The 20,496-nt window shown below is 40.0% G+C and overlaps 1 protein-coding gene and 1 non-coding gene across 2 annotated transcripts in view; one reads left to right on the forward strand and one right to left on the reverse strand.

Annotated features, from left to right (window-relative positions):
* Nucleotides 1-20,124, forward strand: part of DCHS2 (dachsous cadherin-related 2) — a 121,368-nt gene extending 101,244 nt beyond the window's left edge. The window contains exons 15-20 of the mRNA XM_030022948.2: nucleotides 2,421-2,632; nucleotides 4,111-4,262; nucleotides 7,148-7,278; nucleotides 8,782-9,068; nucleotides 12,717-12,855; nucleotides 15,001-20,124. Coding sequence (XP_029878808.1) covers nucleotides 2,421-2,632; nucleotides 4,111-4,262; nucleotides 7,148-7,278; nucleotides 8,782-9,068; nucleotides 12,717-12,855; nucleotides 15,001-17,624 — 3,545 coding nt within the window. The 3' untranslated portion in view covers nucleotides 17,625-20,124. The remainder of the gene's footprint in view (nucleotides 1-2,420; nucleotides 2,633-4,110; nucleotides 4,263-7,147; nucleotides 7,279-8,781; nucleotides 9,069-12,716; nucleotides 12,856-15,000) is intronic.
* Nucleotides 10,489-10,595, reverse strand: LOC115347790. Its single transcript, XR_003925608.1, has one exon. It is a non-coding gene; the product is annotated as a U6 spliceosomal RNA (small nuclear RNA).
* Nucleotides 20,125-20,496: the final 372 nt, after the last annotated feature.

Genomic DNA, 20,496 nt, shown 5'->3' on the forward strand with positions numbered 1-20,496 from the left:
TCTGTGTGTAGCCTAAAGAGTGTGGTCTCTGAAATATAGCCAGTCCCTACCACAAGAACAAGGGGTAGAGTATTACTGTCCTGTTACAATGAATAAATCATCAGTAAAACCAAGGATGTGGAGGGACCTGCACTATTGTAGACTTGATGTGGAAAGAAATTGAACACCAGTATACCTGTTTAAAATGCTCAGTTCTGATTAACTATTGGTCACCAGGTGTTAGGATTTGATAAACTACTGCTGTGTGATCCAAGGTGAGACTCCATCTTGTTTCTCATCATAAAGTTTCCCAGAAACTCAATAAACATAATCCTTCAAAACACTCCTAATGTAGGAAGCATTAGACCCTTGTTGAGTTTAATGCTCTTTGTTTCAGGCAAACCATGACAAGTCAGGAAGTCAAGTTTGTTTATTTTTTTTGGCGATTGTATTTGCATTTTGCAGCAGGTCTGCTTTTACCTGCTCTTCAGTCAGGAACTTTGGATGGCAGGAGAGTGGTGCGTTCCCCATGTGCATTTACGTGCTCTCATCTAAGGCATGTAAGATTGCATAGCTACTCTGGTTGCCTCTCAGCTCCTAAATCTCTGCAACAAAAGAGTTTGCCTTCTGAATCGCTGTAGTCTTTCTGGGATGGCATAGACAGTGTAAACGGTCTTCCTCAGAAGCAGTGTAAATAGTTTGTACTCTTAACAAATGGCTTTCTCCCTGAGCTCCTGGAGGCTTTAGTCTCTGATTATTCTGATGTCTCCAGGCATCAAGTGGTATACTTCTATAAAGCAATCATGTTTGATGCTGATGAACAGTTAAAATTATTTTGTTTTGTTTAGATGAGGGGCACTTAAAGGGCATACACTTGATTTGCAAGTCCTTCTTATTTCACTGAAATAAAGCTAGAAAGATTAATCTTAAAGAACATCTTAGACCCAGACAAGTTTATCCCCAAGAAAGTGAATCTTCTCCAATATCACCTCCAAAAAAAAAGAAAAAAGAAAATCAGATGGGATTTTCCTTTTTTTTTATCAAGCCAGGCTGAAAAATGGTTACATGATGTTTTTAAGGGTCTCGTAAGCACTCCCTTCACAAACAATAGTGGAATTTCTATAGCAGTGGATGTCACAAGTCTTCATTTGAGATATTTGAGCCATTGTGGTTTCTTCTGTTTCCTTTCTTCTGAAACCTTTCTTCTGTTTCTTAGAAAACATTAATTGAAGTGCAGCCTTTCAGGACTTCTTTTTAAGAACAGTTCTTACCTCAGCTTTAATTTTGACACTAGTAACTCTACCCATTGTTTCTACAGCAGAAGTATTTTGAGCTTTATTGATGCCCTTTCTATCTTAGGTATTCTAAACTGCCAAAGGTCTCTCTACTTGTATTTTCAAGCACTGATGTTAATTAACCCCACTTTGGAGAAGACTTTCTCCCGTTCTAGGGGGGTTTATTATATTGTAGAATCACATGAAGTATAGTAGGAAGTGACCCAAAGACATGAACTAGTCTGTCCTCTGATACAGAAGGGGAATCAATTGTGCTGAAATCTGACAGAACTTTGTTGTGTTCTTAAAAACCTCCAGTGATAGTGATTTTGCAAACCCTCTCAATATCTTAGAAAATAAAACCTGAAAAGCACTAGCTTGGAGAGAGCCACAGCAGATGGGTTCTTATGCTATCACAGGTTTGGGACATAGATATTCATGGCATTATTACTGAAAAATCCATGCAAAACTCAACTTGAATTCTGATGAAATTAACATAAAAATTAACTATGTTTGGTGTTTAGATGTAGTGAAGAATTTTGAGTATATTACTGTATTACCTAGAACATCAAAACAATGCTACGGATTTCCAAGGACATTTCAGGTTGAATGTGGAGGTGTCTAGTTGTGCTTGGTGTTCTCAATAATTTTCACTGATTATTTTTGATAGAGTAACAGTTGGGGCGGTGGGGCTTACTGCATCAGGAGGAGTCAGTGTTTTACCTGTATGTCAGTCAGATACAGAAATTGATGCACCTATTGCCCGATTTGGATATAGGTGGAGGGCTAGATGTAGCCACTTTCAGATGAGGGCCAAGAGTCTCTTCAGACACAGCTGGCTTACTGTCACGTGTCAAGGAGCACACGTCACGCAGCCACTTTCTTCCTCTCTATCCCTCTACAAGTAAATCGGCTTTGCTTTAGGAAATTGCCAATGTGGTGGTTGATCAGTAAAAACCTAGCTGTCCAAGATTTGTACAGTAACTAGCATGTGGGGGGTGATGTTAGGTAGAGGAAGGACACGGTGGGGAGCTTGCTGGAGTTCTGTCATGTATTCAGTGAAGGAGACCATATACGTTAGGGACTTCGTAACTGCATTTGTGCATGTTTTTTCCTGAAGACACATGTCACATCTCGATTTTTTTTTTTTTTATTTTAATAAACCAGGTGCAATCACAGTAAAAGAGCCAAAGTTTCTTGATTATGAAGTTAAGAATAAAATACATCTTTCAGTTTTGGCTGAAAATAGCTTGAATTCAGCGCTCTGTGGAGTGACAGTTTTGATACAAGATGTGAATGACAATGTACCTAAATTTGAGCAAAGCTACTACAAAGCATCAGTATGGGAAGGCCAAAGTCCTAAAACAGACATCATACAGGTAAGTGGAAATATATCTTCCCAAGCCCAGTGCTGTAGTTAAAAAGAAGTTTGGTTGATCTGTTTGTGACTACAATCCTGCTAGGTCTGTTCTGGACCACTGTCTCTTAAAAACTGAGAGTGGGGTTCTTGGCGTTCTGCTACTTCGCTTGAATATCTAAAATATTCAATGATTTTTTCCTAGACCACATTTCAGATCTTTCATTCAGGTTTGTTAAGTTAAAAGAGAATTCTTCATCTTCTTAATAGTTGTGCAGCTGGACTTTAAATTCTTTTAATTTTCTGTTTCTCTCTTCAAGTAGTTGAAAAACACCATTCAAAGCTGTGGTTCTGGTTACAATGTAGGCTGGGTCTTGCATTAATGCATCTACTGAAAGGGCTATAGCAATAAAAAGAATACTTTCAAATCATCAAACTAGTAGAGTCAAACCCAAGTGTTCAATTTAAAATCTGATGCTTAAAGAGCAGCTTGTCTCAATTTAAATGTGCAAACACTTCTTCCTCTGAATGGATCCATTCTCTGAAAGTGTTTCCAGCTGGCCGTGTTAGTGCAAAAGAAGACATCAGTTGGACTAGAAGAACGCATAATTTCCTCAGTGTATGTTCTTGCATTGCAAGTCAGGTCACAGTGAGGGTCATGTTAGGTACTAAAGATATTCCTCCTCTAGAGAATAAATAAATGGAAAGCTACAAATGCCTCCAGGGCAAAGTGATTAGAAACTGATGGACATTGTATTTACAGAAACATATGTCCAGGAATGGAGAAAAATCAAAAGGCAGTCAACCCAGATGTGTAGTTGAAATTTTATGACAGAATACATTCTATTATGTTTCCTTTATTCAGTCTGACTGGTTGCCTCTGCTATGGTTTGGATCCCGTACTCATAATAATGCTTGTTCAGCAACCAGAAAAATACAAAGACAACTCTTTGAAGAGTCAGAGGAGTCTTTGAGAGACCTGTTCACTGCTGTTGAATGTTATTTATTTTGTTGGGTTTATAGCTTGCCTCTGCCCTTTTTACATTTTCTGGTTTGTATTTTGAAAAGTAATTAATGAACTATTCCATGAAACCTCTGAAAACTTAATAATTTAATTATTTTATCCTTTGTCTGTTTGTATAGCAGTACTACTTTAAAGGCCAGTCCCAGGCCCCGTTTTTATGCACTAAACAGAGACAACATTCTAACAGCAACCTTATAGTAATATAAGCAGTGTAAAATGATTACATTCAGCCCTAGCCCTTTATGTAGCTGAATTTCGATTTACTCAGGGAAAGAATTCATGTGCATCCTATTGCAATTCATGAGCAGATTTTGTGACCTCACATGACACTCATGTTGGAGACCAATATGATTATTTGCTTAATCTGTGCAGTCAAAAGGAAAGTAACCAGAAATAGATGACTGTAGTGTGAGGTTCTTCTTTCTGAAACTGCATTCTGCCCTTTTGAATTAAGCCTCAGTTTTGCTCCCAAACAGGTATTTGCAACTGACCTTGACAGTGGGCTGAATGGGGATACTGAATACTCAATTTTATCTGGTAATGAAAATGCAACATTTCTAATTGATTCAGCATGGGGGATTTTAGCAACTAATACAGTCCTTGATCATGAAAACACTTCATCTTACAGGTTTGTATGCAAGGTTCTTGTAAAAATGTATTCTTCTTTTTGTCCACTTTAACTTGAGATTGCTTGTGTTACGTATTTTGTAGTTTTCTGTTGATATCCATTACCCACAGAGCCTGGGTGCAAGCCAGACAGCATTGAGAACAGCACTAAAGCTGCCGATTTGTACCATGGATTCTTGCGTACTTCTCAAATTTAGGGGAAGATATATAGTCTTGTTTAATCAATGGCAACACTTACTGATATAAACGAGTGTGATGATTCACTATAAGAATGATGACAGTTCCTGGACTTTAGTTTATTAAGAACTGTACAGCCACTCCCTCTCCGGAACCTTTGTTTATAAATACGTAAAGACACAGAGAAAGCACTCAAACAAAATCCAAGAAATAGGGACATGTTCTGTTCTTTAAATAGAATATAGTTCAAATTTCCTTCTCCGTAATTTGATAAAGATGCTTCTGTAAGCTGTTTCCATCTATAAGCTGTCTTATACTAAGTATTAGTTTTTTCCTGCTTTCCAAGAAACTGTGAGTAAATATGATCAAGTGGACATGACAGTTTTTCTTTACAGGTCATGCCATAATTGGAATTAGAAAGCAAATAAATCATGCCTTGAAGAGAAAATACGAGTATGCAGATTCATTAATACATCCTTTTTACATACTGCAATCTCTACAAAAAGTAGATTTCTGTGTATGTGTCAGTAGAAGTTACTTCTTTTTTTTCCCATATGGTTGTGGCATCAGTTAAAATATTTGCAAGTTTTCCTGTCCTCTGGGGCCTCAAAGTTTTAAACATCCAATCAGAATTCTGATGAACCAGAATAACTTTTAGAAAACCACATCAAAAAGTTCAACAGAATATGATTTATTTCTTTTTTAAATATCAGTGTGATCTGATAATAGTGTCCTAAAATACTTTGTTTTCACCTAATATACAGAACACTTCATTTGGAGTTTATTTTTCAGTTTTTCACTGAATCAAAAACATCAGTTCTGATTTTTAGTCATTTAAATAGCATAATACATTTTGTTGGTAACTAATACTTTAAAAGAATGCCTGGAATAAATCCTTCAAAGGAAGGATGTTTACTGGTGATGAAGTATTGAACATGTAAGCATAATAATTCTCATATCTGTCTTTAACTGGGAGCCTGATTTATTTCAGTATTTATGTAGGAATTCTAGCCTTTTAAATTGACAGTTTGTTCGAGGAATCTGAAACTTCATATTCCTTCTCTTTATTAATATGTTATTAATCTGTACATTGTTAGGTGAAATGTGAATAGCAAAAGAAGCTTTCAAAACTGTTTTCCTGTTTAATTTCAAAATGTTACCATTGGTTCTTTCAAATTTGCAAGGAGTTGTTTATTTTATCTAAATTGAACGTTTTCATCCCCAGAAGTTCTAAGTCCCTTATAATAGGAGTTACAAGTGTTGACAGAACCTTAATTTTAATGCTTTGGCTGAGATGTTTTTATGAGAGTTTTTTCCTGAAACCTTAGAAAGTGATTATTTTTAGTAAAATATTTCCATATGTATACCTTACCAATATTCATTCTAGAAAAAATACACTTTCTATATGGAATTATACATAGTCACCGATTGAATACTAGCCTGCAATTCAAGTTATGTGTTCTGTCGGCGTCAGAAACCACAAGAACACCCAGAGCAGAGCTGGTGTGGTTCAGGAATGGAAGTGCTGCAATCCACAGCTTGAGTTACAGCCTTGGTATTCCATATTGTCATGTGAACATTCAGGAAGTAATATCTATTTGACACTTTAAGTAGAATCTGTGACTTAGAAGAAAGAGGGGGAGATAAAGCATTCAGAAGATCTTGCAGGGAGACCCAGAAAATATGATGCGACATGCAGTTGTTAGTACACAAAATGTTTAATTGAGATGCCAGGCTGTGACGTGTATATCCTTTCACATAGCTTGATGTTTTCTTTTTTTTGGTCTGTTCCTTTTTTTTTAGAGCACCTGTTGAGTTAGATTTAATTTTGAATTCCCTTCTGGATAATTTTCAATACTAGGGAATGGTGAAGTCTTCCAAATAATCTTTGCTTACAATAAACATTTGCTCTGTATTGCTCAGAAGCTAGTTCCCGCAGAGAGCAAACATCCTTTTATCCATGTTTATCAGCTTGTTACTTACCATTTTCTTTGCTACATTGTTTGTGGAAATCAAAAGGTTGTTAACAGAATCTACTTCCCAACCTCATGCAGGTGTAAAATGGAAGCATACAGGCAAACTCTCTTAATCTGACAGTGAGATTCTGGTCCAGCTAAAATCACTGTGAACTTTGCCATTGTCAAATGGTGCATGTATTCAGGTTTTTCACTTTATCACTTACATTTATAGTATAATGGGGGGCTATTCTATATCTCTGCAGACATTTTGGCTGAGTATTACTTTGGATGTTTTTATATTATTAAATTTTAACATTCCTGTTGTCCCTTTATAAACAATGAGGAGAGTCAGGTTCCTCCAAAGGACAATTTAGTACTTAAGTTTTAATTCCTGCTCTGAATTACCAACTGGAGAAATGTGTCTTATTTGAAAGAGTCTTGCTAGCTTGTTTAACCACCTACATTTGGTATGAAATTGGGTGAAATGAATACAGATGAATAATTCCTTTTCTTTGCATGATTTTGTTATGTTTTTGCCACCTACAATCTCCTGGACATTTTTCCTGCAAGACACAAAAAATAAAACTCCAGACAGTCAACCTTAGAGGAAGAAAGATGGAATTCAAGAGTTGCAATGAGGAGCAGAAAGGGCTAATCTTTTTATTTGTAATTTTTCCCCTGCTTATAACATTGGTGGATAATTCGGTGATTTCTGACCAATAGTGACAATTACTGCTTCCTTTAATTGTAGGTTGGTTGTACAAGCTGCTGATAAAGGAAACCCCAGACTTTCTGCTACAAGTATTGTGAGGATACAAGTGTTAGATGTTAATGACAATGCTCCAGTTGTCCAACCACTAGGTGAAGTGGAGGTCCCAGAAAGTAAGTGTGATAGTACAGCTAAGTTTTGTTAAGACTGGGATTTGTCAGACAACAATAGTGCTTTTGGTGATTTGTGTAACCAAGCAACTGTAGTAAAAAGGATAATACTGAAATATCAAAGTAAAGTGTGATCTGCTTTTGTTCTCAGAGGCATTATTCTTAATCTTTAGACATTGTGGTTAAGAATAGTTTGGAACAAAACCATAGGCAATTCAGAAAGAGGAAAACAAACTGCAGAAATACATCTGTAATCTGCTCATTTTGGACTCCAGTGTTGTATTCTTCAGATGTCTTCAATTTCTGCTTTTCTCCAGTAAAAATACTTGGTGTTATAACCAGCATTGCTAGAAATGAGACATTTTGAACTTCGTTGTGATGAAAGAAATAATTTCTGTAAATATGAATGAAGCTTTAAAATGCTCTATATTTTGATCCAGTTGATGATCATGAAGAGGAGGACCCAGGATCTCCTGAGTTCTCATCCCATCATACATTTGGTATGTTGTGTGACATTTGCAGACCTTGAGTCTTAAGCCCAGCATTTTCAAATACAGGCATCACACATGTGATGCATTAAGATACACAGCAGAAAATTTATAAAGATTTAGGTGCTGAAATTCCAGTACTCCTGTTAACAAAAGATATCAAGGCTGTCTTCCTACTGAAATTTTTTAGCCTTTCCTAAACTTAGCTCCCACTGGTAATGACAACTACGGGAGTCATGGGTGCACAGCAGCTGTAAACAACTGGCTACTTATTTAGGTTTTTCTATTCCATTTAAGAACACTTGCTTTAGGACATGGCACAGCATTTTTGAGGCTTAATGCCCCAGGCATGCAAATGGGAAATGGTTTAATTTCTGTTAGCTCCAGGCTTTATTAGGTGATCACTAATACATTCAGTTTGCAATCCCTGGTACTGTCAATCTGGCACATGACAAAAACTGTCTGTATCCAGTTTCTCACTCTCATAGGACTATACCTTGAGCTCTTAAGATTTTTGTGCCATGTAGGTCTCGCTGGATGTCTCGTTTCTCCCTAGTGGCCTTCTCCTCCTTTGGAAAAGCTTCAGAAATGCCTTCGCTGGTTCTACACAGACCAGGGGACTCTGATGCCTCAGTTAAATATTCTTGTTGAAGTTTGTTACACTGTTCAATAAATTCATGTCACCTAAATGCTTGTGGAAAACCATGGAAGTTCCTGTTGCTGGTGAAGAATCAGTTTTGGCTACACTGGATCTGGGAAAGTCTAAAGAAAACCTGAATTAAAATTTATAATATACTAATACTAAAATAAAAGCAAGATGCATTTGAAGAAATCCACTACTGTTTCCATAGTATTTCGGGATATTGCTCTTATTCTAAAACACAGAGTCAAAATACACCAAAAGCTAATACAGAAAGATTACATATATCTAAAATCCAATATTAGAAGATTGGCAAAATCTTCAGAAATTATAACATCATCTTTTAGCTATGACTTATTCTGAAAATTACTGTTTCAGATGCCCTGCCTGGTTTTATGGTGACTCAGGTGTCAGCAAGTGATGAGGACTCCAGGCCAGCACTTCAGTTTGGTTTTATTTATGATAATAGTCCCGGAATGAAATTTGCCATTGATCAACACACTGGTGTAGTCACAGTGGTGGAACCATTGGATTTTGAAGAAACTGCTGTGTATAAGCTGAGAATCATAGTTTCAGATTCTATACATCAAACAGAAGCAGAACTCACCATCCTTGTTTTGGACGTCAATGATAACCCACCAGTGTTTACTCAGGATTTGTATCAGGTGGGAACGTGGCAAATGGACAATGAACATAGGATATCTTTCTGTATATGATGATAAATAGTAGGAGTGCTTGTTTTATTTGTCTTAAAAATGCATTTAAGCACTGAGAGGGAAGGTCTCTGCAAACTTTTACTGAGCAGAAACAGAGCAGAGCTCTTCTGGGAAACCCCAGACCCTTCCTAGGAATTCTGCTAAAAGGACTGACGGAACTGTTAAGTTTTCATGTTTGTTGTTTCTGACTTCAGAAGGAAAGTGGTGTGAATGCTAGCTGTACTCCATACACCATGCATTCATCACTTGGAGTTACTGGATATAATCCAAACCAGTTTGGGGAGCAGGGTCTAGTGTTCGGAACTTCCTTCTTCTGAGAGAATGGTAAACAAGTTTGTACATTTATTCTGGCCCCGTTACTGTGGCATGCATTTTCAGTTACACAGCCCCACAGAGGTGTAGCAAATGCCCCTGTGGTAGGTCATGTACATACAGTTTGTAATGTGTAACCCAGCCTTATAGCAATGGCACTGACCTAGGGAGGGAGGGATATGAGTTTTGACCTCCCCAACATCCCCTACTAGACTGAGGAGGGTACAGAGCTCAGCTTTTGGACTTCTGGACAAGGATTTGAACTGCTAGACTGTTGTAGAAGTCAAGTTGTCCAACAGTGTTTTGAAACAAAGCTGGTTTAGCAACTATGGACAACTATGAGCCACTAAGATGATTAAAGGGATTGAAACATATATAAAATGGAATAGAATAGACTATTTCAGTTGGAAGGGACCTACAACGATCATCCAGTCCTGACTAATTCAGGGCTGCCCAAAAGTTAAAGCATGTTATTAAGGGCATTGTCCAAATGCCTCTTGAACACTGACAGGCTTGGGGCATCGACCACCTCTCGAGGAAGCCTGTTCCAGTGTTTGACCACCCTCTCAGTAAAGAAATGCTTCCTAATGTCCAGTCTAAACCTCCCCTGGCGCAGCTGTGAACCATTCCCACGTGTCCTGTCACTGGATACCAGGGAGAAGAGATCAGCACCTTCCTCTCCACATCCCCTCCTCAGGGAGCTGTAGAGAGCAATGAGGTCGCCCCTCAGCCTCCTTTTCTCCAGACTAGACAAGCCCAAAGCCCTCAGCCGCTCCTCATAGGACATGCCTTCCAGCCCTTTCACCAGCTTTGTTGCCCTCCTCTGGACACATTCAAGGACCTTCACATCCTTCTTGAATTGTGGGGCCTAGAACTGCACGCAGTACTCAAGGTGAGGCTGCACCAAAGCTAAAGTACAGCGGGATAATAATTTCTCTTGACCGGCTGGTTACACTGTGTTTGATGCACCCCAGGATGGGGTTTGCCCTCTTGGCTGCCAGGGCACACTGCTGACTCATATTGAGCCTGCTGTTGACCAGCACCCCCAGATCCCTAAAAAAATACAGAATGCTTTACAATTTTGTGTGTCATCCTTGCGCAGGGGCCATGCTAAGCTTCTCTGTATCACTCCAATTTTAGTGTATGTGCTGCCGAAGTGAGCATGGTACCATACAAGGCTCTAAAGGGTAGGCTGCTAAAAGGGTTTTGCCCTGACTTCATCTGCCCTAAGGCTGTGGGGCTTGGACTAAGGCTCAGCACATGTAATGGCTTGGACTTAGGGTTAGGGATGGGAGAGAGACAAAGCCTGGAGCTCCAGGTGAAGTTAGGCTGCAGTAAGGCTGCCACAGGAAAGGTGAGGCTGCCAGAGGAGTTGTTTCCTTAGGCCTTGTTTGTGTGGGGCTAGGCTGTGCAGCTTGGGCTGAGGCCCAAGAGACCCTAGAGCATGGATCGTTCAGCCTGGGAAAGAGAAGGCTCAGGGTGGGTCTTACCGATGCGTGTAAATACTAGTGGGGGGAGTAAAGGAGACGGAGCCAGACTCTCCTCTGTGGTGTCCAGTGACAGGACAAGAGGCAGTGGGCACAAACTGAAATACGGGACATTCTGTTTAAACATCAGGAAACACTTTTTCTTTTTAAATTCTAACAGTGACTGAGTACTGGCACAGCTTGCTCAGAGAGGTTGTGGAGTCTCCATCCCTGGAGATACTAAAAACTCAACTATATACAGTCATGGGTACCCTGCTCCAGGGGACCCTCCTCTGGGCAAGGGTTGGACAAGATGCACTGTGGAGGTGCTCTCCAGTCCCAGCAATTCTGCCGTCCTGTGAACTGAGCTGTTTGCTTGACTTGGCACTTTTTGTGCGTGGTGGATGTGCTCAGAGCCAAAAATACGAGGCACCACAGAAGACTTGGATTTAATAATGCTTCATTTATAAATCTCAGACAGATTTAGTCAAGAAATAAGTCTAAGCATTTGGTTTAGTAAAGAAATTGCAACGCCTGAGCATGTGCAGGCACCACAGTTTAGTCACTTTGATAACCATGGGACAGACTGTAGGCACCTGTGAAACTTTCAGGTGCCTGAGTTGTCAGGATTTGTGTAAACTGCCCACTCAAACTCTAAGTCTGAATTCTGGAGGAAAAAAAAAAAAAAAAAAGACACTATTAATGCTGAAGTGATTTTTAGACCTTGCCTTAAGTTTTCCTCAACCCTCATATGTGTCTGATTTCGGAGAATAGTTTAGGCAAGTACTTGCTTGTGCAAGGGCTAGGAATTTTTTTGTAGATTGGAGCAGACATTACAGGCAGTGTTATTAACTGATGCAAAACAGTGTAGCTCTATTGACTATACTAATGTAATCAGCTGAGCTTTTCTCTCCACAATCCTGATGTTTTGGTGGACAGTAAGATACACTGCTTCTTTTTGGGCAATGATATGTATAATTCCTTATTCATCATCCTGTAATTTTTACCCTTTTATTGTCCTTTCAAGTGTTTTCATATTTATACTTTTCATATCTAGTTTCATACATATATATATGGCTATTATATACATATAATCACTCTGTTAAAATGATTTAAACTAACACTTGAAGTTATAACAAAAGTAGCTGCTGTATCATACTGTTCATTTGAAATTTGATTTATAAGGTGGAAGGAAACTTTGGTCACAAAAGTACTATATCTGGACTTCAAATAATGGAAGCTTTTAAGAAGGAGAAGGGCTTTCTTGGTTTCATAGATTATATGAAGAAAAAAGGGAGTATTTTGAAAAACTAAATTCTAGGAATAATCCACCGATGATTAAGTGCTCTGGTGCTGGAATTTTCAGGGTACATATGTTGGGTTTTTTTAATGGTCAATCATATACTCCAGATGGGGACTGCAGACTGTATTCCATGTATGAAAATCAAGGTGTTTCTGAAAGCAGGGAGAAAAGCCAATTTTAGTTGCAGTCCATTGTAGGTATTCCTTCCATTAGTGTAGTATTGCAAAAAGAGATTCGGTGATTCTCTGAACTTATTGTCATAATGAACTAGAACTAGATGGATTTTACTACTGTTTAAAGTTTACTATAAATTTTGGCTGTATTGTATACATTGTTTTCAATATCTCAGTTCTTTATAGTTTTGTCCCAGAAGAAAATGGGTAGGTGAAACTTTTTCCAAAGCTGGGAACTGTGTTTGTTTTTTTCTAATAAGATCAAATGAAGGAAAATGTATTTTTCATGTTCAAAATCTTTTATTAAGCTCTATCAAAACTGTACTTTTGCTTTATATGTCAGGTGAGCTTGCCAGAGCTAATTTCTGTGGATGCCACTGTTCTGACAGTCTCTGCTGTGGATAGGGATTCAGAGCATAATGGAATGATTTCCTACAAAATCCTCTCTTCCTCTGAGGGATTTGCCATTGATCACAAGAATGGTGAGTCTGTAAGCACAGCTTATTATTTCAGCTTTTTCAGTGTAAATTGAAGAGTCCTATTGCACTTCCTCACCTGTTGCCAGTAATCACTTGAGTTCTGGAAATATTTGGTGGCCAAAGTCCACCATATGTTCTGGCTAAATCTGCCATTATCGCTGAAGAACTGGTTCCATCAAAGACTGGAGTTCTCAGTTTGTCCCTGAACCATGCAAGAGGCAGCTAGTCACAACATCCTATAGGTGCTATTCCTCTGATGTGATTTGATAGAAAAGTTGCTGTACATTTTGCATTGATTTATAATGTTTCAGCTCACGTATTAGATTTCAGTCAATTTAAGTTCATACTTAGTATTTTTCAGTATAAGTTGAACCTATCATAATGGAGCTTCCCTACAGCTTGGGCAGTATGTTTTTAAGATTGCTTCTTTAGAGAGCTTATATTATCCTATAATCCTAAATGGAATTTAGAAGTTTTCTAAATTGAGAACACTCTCTCCAAAGTACATAGTTTTCTTCAATAGTTAAGAGATTTACCGGTTTAAATTTTCTGGCCTAATGTTGTAACGCTCTGGGAGGTGGAAAACTGTGCGTCTCTCTCTTTGTATGCATGTGTACATGAGATTTTGGGGAATATCAGCTTCAGACATTACTAGATACTGCAAAAATGATGTGCAACTATTGTTCAGTGAGCAAGTTCTTACACTTACTTGCTATTCCCAGGTGTTTACATGACATGAATTTTTGAATGCAATGTTTGTTGGGTGATGGTAACTACAAATACTGAATATACAAATGTCTCACCCAGTTAAAGCTGTTTTCTTTTTTACCCATTTGTTACTCTGTATTCACCAACCTGTCTTTATGTTTGGGCAGTGGCTGTTTTCAACTGTGATCAGAAAATTGTCACACGTCATTGTCTCTGTGGTGCTTAGCTATAGACTGTGAAGAGTGAAGTAGAAGTAGATGGCTTATGAACATAGTCATTGAATGGTTTGGGTTGGAAGGGGCCTTTAAAGGTCATCTAGTCCAACCCCCTGCAATGAGCAGGGACATCTTCAACTAGATCAGGTTGCTCAGAGCCCCGTCCAGCCTGACCTTGAATGGTTCCAGGAATGGAGCGTCTACCACCTCTCTGGGCAACCTGTTCCAGTGTTTCGCCAACCCCCATAGTAAAAAATTGCTTCCTTATATCTAGTCTGAATCTACCCTCTTTTAGTTTAAAACCATTACACCTTGTCCTATCGCAACAGGCCTTACTGAAAAGTCTGTCCTCATCTTTCTTATAAGCTCCCTTTAAGTATTGAAAGGCTGCAATAAGGTCTCCCCAGAGCCTTCTCTTCTCCAGGCTGAACAACCCCAACTCTCTCAGCCTGTCTGCATAGGAGAGGTTCTCCAGCCCCCTGATCATCTTCGTGGCCCTCCTCTGGACTCACTCCAACAGGTCCATGTCCTTCTTATTTTGGGGGCCCCAGAGCTGAACGCAGTACTCCAGGTGGGGTCTCACAAGAGCAGAGGGGCAGAATCACCTCCCTTGACCTGCTGGTCACGCTTTTTTGATGCAGCCCGGGGTACGGCTGGCTTTCTGGGCTGTGAGCACACATTGTCGGTTCATGTCCAGCTTTTCATCCACCAGTACTCCCAAGTCTGTCTCCGCAGGGCTGCTCTCAATCCCTTCATCCCTCAGCCTGTATTGATACCAGGGATTGCCCTGACCCAGGTGCAGGACCTTGCACTTGGCCTTGTTGAACCTCATGAGGTTCACATGGGCCCACTTCTTGAGCTTGTCCAGGTCCCTCTGAATGGCATCCTAACCCTCGGGTGTGTCAACCGCACCACTCAGCTTAGTGTCACCTGCAAAGTCGCCGAGGGTGCACTCGATCCCACTGTCTGTGTCACTGATGAAGATACTAAAGGGTGCTGGTCCCAGTACGGACCCCTGAGACACACCACTCGTGACTGATCTCCATTCAGACATTGAGCCATTGACCCACTACTCTCTGGATGTGAGAGAGTTACTTTGGGGTGTGCAGCTGTTACAGTTGAGTCATTTTCAAATATGACTGATTAGAGTCAGCTTTTGGAATCACATTTACTTGCCTTAGTGAGTGTGAAGTGTGGGCTTTTGTTAATTCTGTTTTATTTTCAGGTTCAGTGTTCGCTACGGGACCAGTGACACGGCTGGAAAAGATTTCCATTATTCGGCTCCTGATAGAAGCCACAGATGGTGGGCGTCCCACCCTGAGTGCGGTTACCTCTGTAGAGGTGCACGTAGAAGATGTAAATAACTATGCCCCTCAGTTCACAAGGGTTCTGTACAATCTCAGCGTGAGCGAGGATACCTCAGCTGGAGAAAGTGTTCTCACGTTTTCAGCCATTGACTATGATTGGACCCGTGAAAACACATATGTTGAATACTCCATTATTGATGGCAATGCTGAGAATTTATTCTCCGTGGAAACAAGTGTCATGGAGTCAGAAACATCCTACAAACTTGTTGGCAGTCTTGTTTTGAGCAACGTTCTTGACAGGGAAACGGCTTCTTCTCACCGTTTGGTCCTCCTTGCCTCTGATCATGGAACGCCCTCCTTGAATTCAACTGCTACTGTGCTAATAACTGTGCTGGATGTTAATGATAATCCTCCAGTATTTAGCAGCCCGGAGTACCATATTCATCTCAAGGAAAGCATCCCTGTAGGTAGTCACGTCACTGAAGTTTCAGCAAATGACTGCGATGCAGGCACTAATGCAGAGATCACTTATGCTATCATCTCTGGAAATGACAGGGGACATTTTCGCTTGGATGGGAAAACGGGATCAGTGGATTTGATGAAAATGCTGGATTATGAGGATATCATGAAATTCACTTTGATCATCCAAGCCACAGATGGAGGAGCTGATGTAAAAAATGTGGCTTTTTCTGTTGTTCTTGTTAGCATCCTAGATGACAATGATTATAGCCCACTGTTTCTGTTTCCCAGCCTGAGCTGTAGTGTCAGTGAAAATCTGCCTACCTTTTCTTTTGTGTGTGCTGTCAATGCACTGGATTTTGATAAAGGCTCCTATGGGCACCTTACCTACTCCGTCCAGTCTTCATGTTTGGCTCATCGTGAAGCTCCTAGAGACCATGACATGTTCTTCATTGATCCTTTGACAGGAGATATTCATACAAAGCAAATGTTTGACTATGAAAGTCAGAATAGGTACTGTCTCATAATCCAAGCAAAAGACAAAGGTGACTCACTGGCTACTGTTACAGTTCAGGTAGATATTGAGGGGAGAGATGAATTTGACCCAGTGTTTACACAAGATCAGTATTTCTTTAATCTCCCTGAGAGGAACGAAGCAGGCCAGTTGCTTGGCAGCGTGACAGCATCAGACAGCGATGGTGGACTGGATGGAGTTGTTCGTTACTCCCTGCTAAAAACTTCTCCATTCTTTTCTGTGAATCAAACCAGTGGTAGTATTTATTTGACTCAGGCTGTTCACAGAAAGAAAAATGGCAGCAAAAGGAATGATGACACCCTGGAATTGTTGGTAAGAGCTCATAGCCCCCAAATTGAGTCAAAGTTCACAGTATGCACTGTTTTGGTAAATGTTTCCAGTTCTCCTGAGGGTTATCCCATAGTGTCAGCATACAGCCTGACCATTAGCATTTCGGTCTCCTTGATAGTGTTCCTACTGCTTGCGGTCAGTCTTACTGCACTTATTCTGAGACATAAGTGGAAAGATCTGATGAATGCTTGTGTGAAAAAAGAAGTAGTATCCTCCTCAGCTACTGATGTGAATTCAGCCAGCGAAGATAAGGACTGCCAGAAAATCCAAAGTACTGAGAGCAGTATGCTTCCCATGGGTGCCATAGCAGAATGGCTGAGCCTAGCAGGAATCGAAGAAGGGAAGGATGATGGTGTCCCCTGTAGTTATTCAGACTCCAGTGGCCACAGTTCTGCCGAAGGAGAAACTGCAGAGGACGAGGAAATCAAAAGGATCAATGAGCATCCTTGCAGAAGGAGCGCTGGCTCGGTGCTGAGCGAGCGCGGCTCACGGGTGCCAGATTCAGGGATCCCAAGAGAGTCTGATCAGCTCTCCTGTCAGTCTGGAGAAATGGATGTCATGGCTACCACGCAAAGCATGGAGAGCGTGCAGGCCATTAAAGAAGGCAGAGAAGAAGCCTGTGACACAGCCTTCGCACATAAAATGTTGTCTCAAACAATTAAGAAAATTGGAATAAAAGAGAAAGACATAATGGCAGACCTCACAAGAGACTATGTCTTGATGTCAGATAGGCAGGACTCTGGGTATGATTCACTTGCAACTCTTGGCACCCCTGATGAGGATCTCGGAGGTGGTTGTAACTGGGATTATGTGCTCAGCTGGGAACCCAGGTTTCAACCTCTTGCCTCAGTGTTTAATGATATTGCAAAACTGAAAGATGAAAATGTACACGTTCATAGCTTCCCTAAGGAGAAGAAATCTCTTGTTTTCCCTCCTCCTTTGATAACATCAGTAGCTCAGCCTGGCCTAAGGACAGTGCCACCACGAATGCCAAATATAATATCAGGGCAAGCATTTAAAAAATACCCTCGTTCTCCCCTTATCCATAATCTTGGATACCCTCCACCAACTATGACCCCCAGTTTTTCTCCTTCTCTCTCTTTACTTACCATGCAGACACCTACTGCTTCTCCAGTAATGTCTGATGGGAAAATGATAGGAACACGTCTCATTGATCCAAGCCGTGAACTTGCAACAGAGGAAGAAATTCAGGTCTAGGTTATCAACTAACAGTAGTTTATGGTATAAAATATGGCTTAAAATGTGTTTTGCTATTGTATAACAAGCAAAATATGCCTATCAGAGCTATATCACCAGTATTCCTTCTGTTTTCATGAGCTGAAAAAGTTAAAATACAACATAGCCACAAACTTGGTAATTATCCATCTTGTTCTTCCCAAAATACACTGTGAGGCCATGAGGCTTCTCCTCTTTCAGCTCCCAACAACTGTGGTTTCCTATGTAAATCACACAGCCAGGTGCCTGATAACCAACTTGACCGATTTTACTGTTTTTCTCATAAAATATGAGAAAATACATAATGAATGAAATAAATGGTAGTAATTCTTTACTGTGGAAAAACTTTATTAGCATGCTGGTGGGTACTGACCATTTCTGTGGTGGTATTAGAAGAGGGTACTAGAGGGATGTATAAGTACGGCAGGATTGGGGGTGGGCAAAGAATAAAGCAAGGATTCCTACTGAGCTCTTTCTCAAGTGTTTACCCAGATTTCCCACATCTCAGCCCCTGGGTCCCAACAACCTGTTGTGCCTGGTGCAGTTTCATCATCTAGCATGGCTCCCCCTGGGCTTTATTAGCTAACTTTGTGCTGTGGAATCCCACTTAGCAGGTTCTGTGCATCTTTTGTTTATCTCCTAGTGTAAAGCCTGTGAGTCCTGATTATCTGAATAATAACAGATCACCCTTGGAAAACAGAATAACCAGTGGTAAGATAAAAGCAACTTTCTTCTCTATTACTAGATCTAAAATGGATGCCTGTTATCTTTCTGTCCTATTACAGAAGCTGTCCTGGTCCCCAGACAGCTGTAGGAACAGACAGTGTTACAGTTCTGAAGGGCTTGTATGCCTCCACCCTGGTCTTTGGTCCTGTGCTGGGCATATCTCTGCAAGACCAGATAATCTGGCCTTGTTTGTTGTATGTATCATACATATGGCATTTTGTGTATGTATGTATATCCAGACACATACACATGCCTATACTGCTGTGTATGCTTGTATATTGTATCAGATCAATAAAATACATAGAAAATACATCTAGAGTAACTCTGGTTTCTCTTCAGTGTATATTTAAAAGTATTTTTGCATCACGTGTATTAAAACTGGGCTATAGGGAAGGGTCTAGCTGGTGCCTGGGAATCTGTTACAAGTTGGATGTGTACAGACGTGTATATTGTACAGGTCATAACAGGTGGAGGAAGAGCATACGGTGTGGTTAGACTGAGTGATCTTGTGGGATCAGCATCATGTGTGCAGTGGCTTTTGTCGTTTCCTCGGTTACGCATGTCAAGATTTGCAGCCAGTGGGCTTGTAACCTGTCTTTGAATAGGATCCTGTTTCAAAGGCTACACCTGCACGGTACTATCATGCAACAGGATCCATGCAGCTATGCAAGAGTGCTTCTTTTAAAGCTGGCATTTGTTCTTTGTACTGGCGTGGAGTATGAAACAAGGCATAGCTTAGGAATTCATCGGGATAGACAAATGTTACTAAGAAAGGAGACAGGATGACAAGTTTTATAGTCAGACAAAAACCTGTGCCGGGAAGAGGAAAGGAAAGAAGAGGAGTCATTCCCAGTTCATATCAGAACATGGAGTATCAGTTTAAGGCTATTATTTCAGAATGAATATTATTCTCCACCTGTTAACATTATGCTCTCTGCAGTGTGTTTGGTTTTGACTTTTATGTCTTAACTTGTAAATTTCTAATAGAATGAGAGGTGTTCTTTGTGGTGTTCAGTTCTGTGCACTTATAGTTTCAGGAGGCACACATGGCACACAGAACTACCTTTTCTATATAGTCAACAACTTAGCTAATCTGATTTTAGTTTCAGGTAGTAATGGTCAAACGGCAGCTATTGCTCTGAGGAGCAAGGAACACATGCTGTCCTGATAGGGGTCATCTTTCCAATAGGCGATCAGTGGAAGAATAAATGCTTTACAAAGCAAAACTGTGTTTGATCTTTCACGTTGATGGGTATGAAGTGGTAGCTAGGGCCTCATTTTATGTATAGAGTCTAGGCTAATGGATAAGTAGCTTTTTCTTCACTAATATTGCTGTTGCAAATGGAATACTGTTAGCATTAGAAATCATTAGAAAGCATTCAGTCATCATATTAAGCACAAGATTTGGACCTCACCATGCTAATGTGTGCCCACTTCCTATGGTTCTGCTTGAAAAGTGAGAAGACTCTGTTTGTGCCCTTTTTGCTCCTTCAAATGCAGCTTGTTTTCGATGCCTTTCTGGAAAGATTACATATGATTTGCATCCTGTTTATCAAGCACATGATATAACCGATGCATGCTTTGTGCTCCTCTTAAGTGTTACAGCAATCTTTTCCTTGTCTCTTATGTATTTGCTCATTCTGTATCAGATGGGAAAGAACACTTAGCTGATATATTGTTGTTTCATATATAGTCAAGCTTAAAAATGTGACCATTGAAACCAGTGTGTGCAATAAATCATGTATAGTTCTTTTAACCTTACTATTCTTTCCCCTAAGTAAACAGTATAACTTCTATAATTTACCATGAGTTTAATATTAGCTTGCCTCGAAGAGGCTGTGTTACTTTGCAATGCTGCACACCAGTTTTAGCACTTTGGAGAAGGTACAGAACTTGTTAGTGGAAAATCATATTAAGCTCAAAATGCATAAGCTATAAAATAAAAGACAGTTGTCTCTTCTGGAATTTTGGCTGCCTGCCTTCTGGATTTGCTTGTTGGCAGCCTTGAAAACACTGGTGTAAATCACTACCAAATGGATATCAAAATTCCATCTACTAGTAGTAATCATTAAATTGACGTTCAAGCAGATTCCTGCGCAAAGAGTAAAAACCTTCATATTTTTAGGGA

This window comes from Aquila chrysaetos, chromosome 1, assembly GCF_900496995.4.
Source record: "Aquila chrysaetos chrysaetos chromosome 1, bAquChr1.4, whole genome shotgun sequence".
In the NCBI taxonomy this organism is placed as follows: domain Eukaryota; kingdom Metazoa; phylum Chordata; class Aves; order Accipitriformes; family Accipitridae; genus Aquila; species Aquila chrysaetos.